Source organism: Halyomorpha halys, unplaced genomic scaffold (assembly GCF_000696795.3).
Source record: "Halyomorpha halys isolate HHAL.00 unplaced genomic scaffold, Hhal_1.1 Scaffold725.1, whole genome shotgun sequence".
NCBI lineage: Eukaryota > Metazoa > Arthropoda > Insecta > Hemiptera > Pentatomidae > Halyomorpha > Halyomorpha halys.
The window spans coordinates 596,072-604,535 of NW_027110211.1; the positions used below are offsets into that span (position 1 = coordinate 596,072).

General features: G+C 29.1%; 1 protein-coding gene across 4 annotated transcripts in view; it reads right to left on the bottom strand.

Annotated features, from left to right (window-relative positions):
• Window positions 1-8,464, bottom strand: part of LOC106685704 (solute carrier organic anion transporter family member 74D) — a 256,766-nt gene that overhangs the window by 22,680 nt on the left and 225,622 nt on the right. For all 4 annotated transcript variants that reach the window (XM_014428525.3, XM_014428523.2, XM_067048359.1 and 1 more), the window contains one exon: window positions 6,820-6,885. In XM_014428525.3, the coding sequence (XP_014284011.1) occupies window positions 6,820-6,840 (21 nt within the window). In that variant the 5' untranslated portion in view covers window positions 6,841-6,885. The remainder of the gene's footprint in view (window positions 1-6,819; window positions 6,886-8,464) is intronic.

Below are 8,464 nucleotides of genomic sequence, written 5' to 3' on the forward strand. Positions count from 1 at the left end.
CAGGGGCGACTCCGGAAATTGTTTTAGGATTATAAAATATATACATAATAAACTTTATCTAAATTAACTTTAGTCCCAAATCACAGTCCTCGAAGAATGGTGTTGTAATTGGAGGATTAAGATAAATTCCAACAAATCCCATCAAATCACCTTTACCCTTCGTCTTAAACCTACTGACTGCCCAACAATTTCATTTAAAAATGTTACTCTTACACCTGTCGAACAGATCCGCTACCTTGGACTACATCTGAACAAACAATTAACCTGGAATCCTCACACAAGACTGGAAAGAAAAACGGTCTAAACTTCCGACTCATTACTGAAAAGACTGATCTACACGACTGGAAAAAGATCAATCTGGACATATGGAGTTGAGCTTTGGTGCACCACTAAACCTTCGAATTCCTCTCGTATCCAATCCTTACAATCCAAAATCCTTCGTAAAATCCCCAATGCTCCTTACTTTGTCACAAATAAAATCATACATAAAGGCCTTAATGTTCCCTATGTAACCGATCTAGCCCGAACCAGATATCACTCCTTCCATTATAAACTCCCTAACCACTCAAACCCCCTAGTTTCTAACCTTGCATCCTCTTCCATTCCTGACAAACCTACGAGACGCCTGAAAAGAAGATGGCCACGAGACCTGCTAATGTAAAATGTTATTAGAGAGCTAACAATGGGTAATTTATCTACACGCCTGTAACACTCCATTTTAATTAAGATCAAATTTACTGAATTATTATATAATATACAGTAGTAAAGTTCAATAAAGATAAAAAAAAAATTAACTTTAAAATGTTTAACACTAAAGAAAAACAAATATAGTACATTTTTGTATCCAATACAAACCACAACTAGCGATATCTATCAAGAAGAAACTGCTAAGAAAGGAGAAGATTGACGGGAGATAGATGGGATTTGAACTCAAATATTTTAGTTTTTAACTTTGTAACTAGGAAACATAACATTAAAATAATGCACGATAGAAGAGACACTAATGGTAAATAAATATTAAAAATACATAAAAAATCAAATAACGGAAACAAATATACCATAAGAAAACACGAAGTGGATTATTTATTGATAAATAAAGTCATGATTTCCGTTCAAACATAAATAACAATAAAAACAATTGAAAATGAAAGAAACAGTAACTATATTAAACTCCCGGGTCATTCGTGTTTTAATTTAGGGAAAAGGTGCAAAAAAAAAACTATAATTAAAACAATATCAATTTCATGACCAATTTTATGACATTTTATAACCTTAAAATGAGGATATGAAATATAAATTAATTACGCTTAATTTAATAAAAAAGGAAGAAATAATTGTCTTTTCTCAATTATTATTAATATACGTTGATAATGTTTAACTATTTCTAATGTGATAACTTATTGATGGACTAGATAATGGGCAGTTTGTCGAAAACTTTGCTCAATGGAATAAATAAAGGAAGTTAAGGGTTTCTTATCTTGAAATAAATAATTTAAAATTAAAAAAAAAAATATTCATAGCTATAAATTAAATAATACAAAAACTAGTCACTTCAACAAATATTTTTTTGTTTCGGATAAAAATATGGAGACTAAAATACAAGGTTAATCTAAAAATTAAAATAATGTGCCTCTCTTTTGTAACCACCAATGTATTCATACATGAAATTATTGATAAAATTGATAATTACAAGACGGAATGAAGAAGAGAATTTAACAAAGAGAAAATAATAAATATTTCTATAAAGGAGAACAGGAATCATATTTTTCGAAGCTTGAGGCGACTGGATGTTTGACCTTGAGGTGTCGGTGATGTTTAACAGGTAAGGAAACCCAGACGATGTCTAGATGTTCAGATAGTCGGGTCCAGGTCTAGTTCCAAAAATATTCCCAATATAACAGTCACCCTATTTTTCAGCTGGGTTCGTAACTGAACTGTTATATCGCATCACAAATCATATTAAATAGCAAATATGATGATATATAAAATAAAGATAACCCAGGACTCTCAGTTCGAATCTTTATAATGAGTATAATTAAGAAAAATGGTCAGAACATTCCTACTGTTTTTATTTATTTATTACTATTGAACTCTGTTATTAAACATTATCAACCTTGTTCAAAGGTGTTTATACATATTAAAATATAGATTGAAGCACCACCAATTGGAGTTCCTTCAAGTGTTTTCAAGTGTAAATGATACATTCCACATATTTACTTCTTGTATTTATTATTATGTACACATGTAAATTACAACAAATAAAAAAAATAAAAATATATTACGCTTTTTTTTATCAACATAAATTCACCTAAGTATTTTTTTTTTCCATATGACTTTAAAACAACACTCGATAATTACATGAATCATGTTTTCATCCTCCTAACACATATGTATATATTATGCCTTTCAACATGGGTTTAATTTTTTTTTACATAATTTATTTACAACTGTATAAAAATATATACAACAATTAAATTTGCTGTAGGTAACATGGTGACATAGTGACATAATATATGAAGAATCTAGCCATTGATAGAACTCCAATAACATTTCTAGAGGAGAAGATCTCGAGGCCATCTTCTGTTCAGACGCATAGAGGGATTATTAGGTAATTAAGGAGAAGTCAGGTTAGGAACAAGTGGATTTGGGTGGTTGGGAAGTTTTCCATGGAAGGAATGGTATCTGGTTCTGGCCAAATCAGCAACATATGGGACAATGAGGCCCTGATGGATGACTTGATTTGTGACAAAGTAAAGAGAATTAAGGATTTAGGACTGTAAGGAATGGATTCGAGTGGAATTTGATGGTTTAGTGGAGCCCCAAAGCTCAACTCCGTATGTCCAGATAGGCCTTATAATAGTCACGTAGATCAGACTTTTGTAATGGATTGACAATTTAGACAGTTTGTCTAGTAAATGTTGTAATAGTTGGAATCGACGAGCTTTTTCTTGTCTTTTTAGTCTTATATGAAGATTCCATGTCAGTTGTTTGTCCAGATGTAGTCCTAAGTAAAGGATCTGTTCGACAGGAATAAGTGGGGTATTATTAAAGGATACTTTAGGGCAAGAGGTCATGGGTTTACGACGAAGGGTAAATGTGATTTGGTAGGATTTATTGGAATTAATTTTTATCCTCCAGTTTTGGCACCATTCATGACATTTGACGTGTGTCTTCGGTTTAAAATTTAAATTAAAAAAATCATCTCTAGTCTTGAACACAGTTTGAATTAATTCAATAGGCCTTTCATCATTCATGTATAAAATTTTAATCAAGTTTTTTATAAAATAAAATATACTCAGCGCACATTACAGTCATCATTAATTCCTTTTTAAAATTTTCTACTTGTACTGTCGGCTAATTTTATCCATTCTTTAAACCAGCTGTTATAACTCTCTAATGCTAATGTTATTGGTAAAAGACAATTTTTATATTTTAAAAATTGTACAATGTAATTTACATGCAACTGAAAGGTACAAAAGAACAGTATGTTCCTATATGTTTCCAAATATAACACATAATTAAGACGTACAAATAATAGATAAAGGGAGATCGTTTCGTAAGTATGGGGAGTGGGGGGTATCACATTCCCCAGTAATTCGAAAACTCAGAAAGTTGAAAATTTGAGAACCTACTTCGAAATGCAAATAAAGTGGAAAAACATTACTCAAACAAGTTAATGCAGATACTCAAAATTGCCAATAAACGCATTTTTGAGAGGTGAGTTTCCAAAAATGTATAGTAAAAGGTCAAAATTCAAAGAATAATCTCCACAAATCGCTGAGTAGAGTAATACGATCAAAACTGTTGAGAAATTTTAGATTTTTCCTTCCTCCAATAAGTTGCAGCAACTTCCCTGAGTGCCTTTAACAATGAAGTATATGTTGAATTTTGAAATAGATAAAATAAAATAAATTACTAAAGTAGATGTATACACAGCGTTAATTGTAAATCATTTTATGGCCAACATATTTATTTAAGATATTTTTATCGTCATTAATAGTAATTATTTGAACTTATTTTTACTTACTTTATTATTTCTACGTCTCGTTATTTAAAGAGAGATATGAATGTTAAAGAATGCATTATGTTTATTATTATTATTTTTATTAATGAGCCTTTGCTTTCAACTTGAGAGAAATAGTGAGCTAAAACAGGTGGCCTGAGGAGTCGATAATATTGAAGAGTGTCTAGACGTCTATGAGGCCGTCTGGCAGCCGTCGCTGACTCCAGATATCCACAATGACAGCTTAGGTACTACTACTAAACTACTACATTCTACATTAATACTAAACTACCATGCTGTGTTTGCTAGAACTGGATAGCAACCGTATCTATTCGTCCCAACGTAATAATTATTCTGTTTATGGGTTTTCGCCACGAACATCTAAAAAAATTCCTAGAATCGAGGTGATCAAGTTTAATGGGACATGCCAGTTCGAGTATTCAGGCTGCTTAATGGCTGCTAATGTATTACCCATAAATTGTACTAAATATATATTTATATTTATTGAAAAAGAAAACGCAATTTATACAATCAAAGTATTCCCAACCTTTACTAGACTTCTGTCACATATCAAATCTATACATTCGATTATTTAATAGAATACAAATTACTAATAATTAAAAAATTGAAAAAAATATTTAATTAAAAAACAATTTAAATGAGCATATTTATCCTAAGGAATAGAATGTTAAACATACTGATGGGTTCTTATTTAAGTTCTCTATGATAGCTAGTGCCTCTTGTAAATGTATAGCTTACATTAACGTACATAAAGCCTTATGCCTTTTTTCTTATAAGTGTTCAGATAGCTCCTAGTATCTATGATATCAAATATATATTAATATATTTTTAAAATAGTCTCGAGTTTCATTCTACAATGAATAATAATACAAAGTGACATCATTTATTGGTGACAAACCACCAGAATATTTAGGTATATTTATTTCTGTGGTCTGAAATATATATATAAAAAAAATTTTTTTGTCTAATAATTAATACTTTATAAATCTTATTTCAGTATTTTTTTTTTAATATTGCTGAGGTACATCTACTTTGGTGGTTTGTCGTCAATAAATGATGCCACTTTGTATTGCCATTCATTGTAGAATGAAACTCGAGACTATTTTAAAAATACATTAATATATATTTTATATCATAGATACTAGGAGCTATCTGAACACTTAAAAGAAAAAAGGCATGAGGCTTTATGTACGTTAATGTAAGCTATACATTTACAAGAGGCACTAGTCGTCATGAGAACTTTAATAAGAACCCATCAGTATGTTTAACATTCTATACCTTAGGATAAATATGCTCATTTAAATTGTTTTTTAATTAAATATTTTTTTCAATTTTTTAATTATTAGTAATTTGTATTCTATTAAATAATCGAATGTACAGATTTGATACACATGAAGTATAGAAAAGGTTGGGAATACTTTGATTGCGTTTTCGTTTGTAAAAGGAAATTCGGCAATTTTTATTATTTTTCTTTAATATCCTATATCTTTAATATTATTGACATTAGAAAACCTAATAGAATATAAATTAAAGTTGAGTAAATTTGCTAAAATTTACAGTTACCGAAATACAGCTTTTATTTCATAAAAAATACACTGAAAAATCAATAGTTGATGTTTGACAAAATAAATTCGAAAAATGTTGATTTCTAGTTGTTTGGACAAAATTTTTGATTTATGAAATATTATATCTCAGGAATCATTATACGAATAGATCTCTGCTAAAACTCAAAATAAGGCTAGTTTAATAAGCTATAAAAGTAGTTTATGATACTAGCCTTCGTAAGGGGTATAAATGTAAGATATTCACATTCATTATATGAAAGCAACTATAAATAATTTATTTTAGTGACTATGAAAACTGCTACTTCTAAGATGATAGGTGTTAAACTATACTATAGTACGTTAAACTAGCTTAGAATTGAGTGCTGGGTCATCTCTACGTCTGAGATATATTTTTCCATATTTCAAAACTTTTATCTGAACAACTAGAAATCAACATTTTGTAAATTTATTTCGACAACTATCATTACAACTACTACTCTTACGAAAATAAATACTATAAACTACTTTATAACAAGTTAAATTGCCTTTATTTGGAGTACTGGCAGACATCTGTATGTCTAATGAGCCCTGAGATATAGTTTTCCCAAAATTAATTTTAAAAATACTAATTTAGAAATGTAGCTTTTAAAAAACTATTTCTCGGGAACTATCGAACGTAAATAGGGCTCAAAAATCAGCAAATATTTTACTAATTTTAGTGTTGTTGGTAGTTTTAATGATTGAAGCTACAAAAGAAAAATTAATTTTTTTTTAACCTTTTCGAAAGTAGTTACCATTTTTTATTTACCCTAACAATATTACTCAGACTTAAATATTTTGTCTAGTAATTATAAGTAGTTTTCATTTAAGTAATCCGTAATTGGGGTAAAATGACTTACGTTTTTCCAGCGGGCTCTTGTACTATTGGAACATACTTGGAACCGCTGACCAACAATAGGTAAACCGCTGGATGATGAAATGACAGTACTTAAATATCCTGATGATTTAGTATTGTTAGGTGAAGATGGGCTAACTACTAAAGAAATTACAATGTTCATTTAAGTCTGTAAAAGCCGGATCTCGAAAAAAAATTTGGAAAATTAAAATCTTTTAGCTACCTCTTCTAAAAATTAAATAACAAAATCAATCGAATAACATAACATATTAATAACTATGAATATTATCCATTAATTACTAAAACCCAGACACCACATCAAATATAAACACTGAGAATTATTAATGCTTCTTTACCTTCTTTGGATTTTTCCACATAAGTAGCAATAGCACCTACTGCCTGTCTGTCCGCATGCAGGTCTCCTAAAAAAATATATTTCCATATAAATCAGCGGATAATGATACAAATCAATGATTTTATTTTTTTGTTTTTTTCATGACCTTTGCTTTAATTACTTAAGGTATTTATAAATTAAAGATTAACAATTCAATATTTAGAGATTTAGGAATATTTGTTGATTCCTATGTATATAGGATAAAATATGTAGAATTTAGTATTTCATACATGCAGACTGCAAATATTGATGATCTTAATAGACTGCAAATAAAAATGAGTCAAATCCTTAAAACAGTTATTTTTCAAAAACTTAAATGTAGCCAACTCTGAATTATTTTTTGTTCTCAAGTGAACGATCATTGCTTTCACTAATTTCATTTTTTTGTTTATTATATATTCTAGGTGATTTTGAAGAGTCCTAACTGTTCGAGGTTCAATTAAATCAATTAAGTTCATGGTGTAGATAAGATAGAAATAAATATCCCAAAATCTGTTTTTCTGTTCTTTGTTTTTTTTTTTTTTATTAAAACCATTATACCAGTTCAAATTTGTGGTAATTACGAACTAAACTGTTAACATATCGTACTATTATCTGTCATAAGTCCATCTGGAAATAAAATTAGATAAAAATAAAAAACGGAATTCATTTGTAGATATGTAAATTTACACACAGACAATCAAAAGTTTAAAACCACCTGGCATTTTCAAGGAAATATAATAAAGAAACTAATAGCTTCTAAAACAAAACTTAAACACAAAAAAGTAGCTAAAACTGATGGATAAATGGACAGTAAATTATTTTATTTTATTTATTCAATTAAAATAAGTCCATGTTCTAAATCATTTAATCTGTCGTATTTGAATTCCCTTTTAATGAGGGGGTGTCCTAGCCCTACTTTCCTTCAAAGCAAAAGTGAAGCCAAAAAGGACACGCCTACAAAACGAAGTTTTGAATTGAGGTTAATTGTAATATCCGCCATGGTAATCTAAACTGAAGCAAAAGAGAGTCAGTGATTGGCTCATGGTCTTCCTCTTCGGCCACACTCCTGAAAGGCACATGGGCCTTATGTTGGCTTCACTTTTTCTGCCTGCTTATACATATTTCTCTAAGATTCTGGTAGTTCTCATAGCAAAAGCTTATTTCCAAGTCCTAATAAATAATATAAATCAACAATTAAAATATATAAAATTTTTACACATTAACATATTTTGACCTAAATAATTAACATGACTAAACAGAATAAAGAAGAGACTCTTGCAGCTTTATAAATATCACCATGAATATATATATAATGAATAATAATACAAAGTGACATCATTTATTGGTGACAAACCACCAGAATATTTAGGTATATTTATTTCTGTGGTCTGAAATATATATATAAAAAAAATTTTTTTGTCTAATAATTAATACTTTATAAATCTTATTTCAGTATTTTTTTTTTAATATTGCTGAGGTACATCTACTTTGGTGGTTTGTCGTCAATAAATGATGCCACTTTGTATTGCCATTCATTGTAGAATGAAACTCGAGACTATTTTAAAAATACATTAATATATATTTTATATCATAGATACTAGGAGCTATCTGAACACTTATAAGAA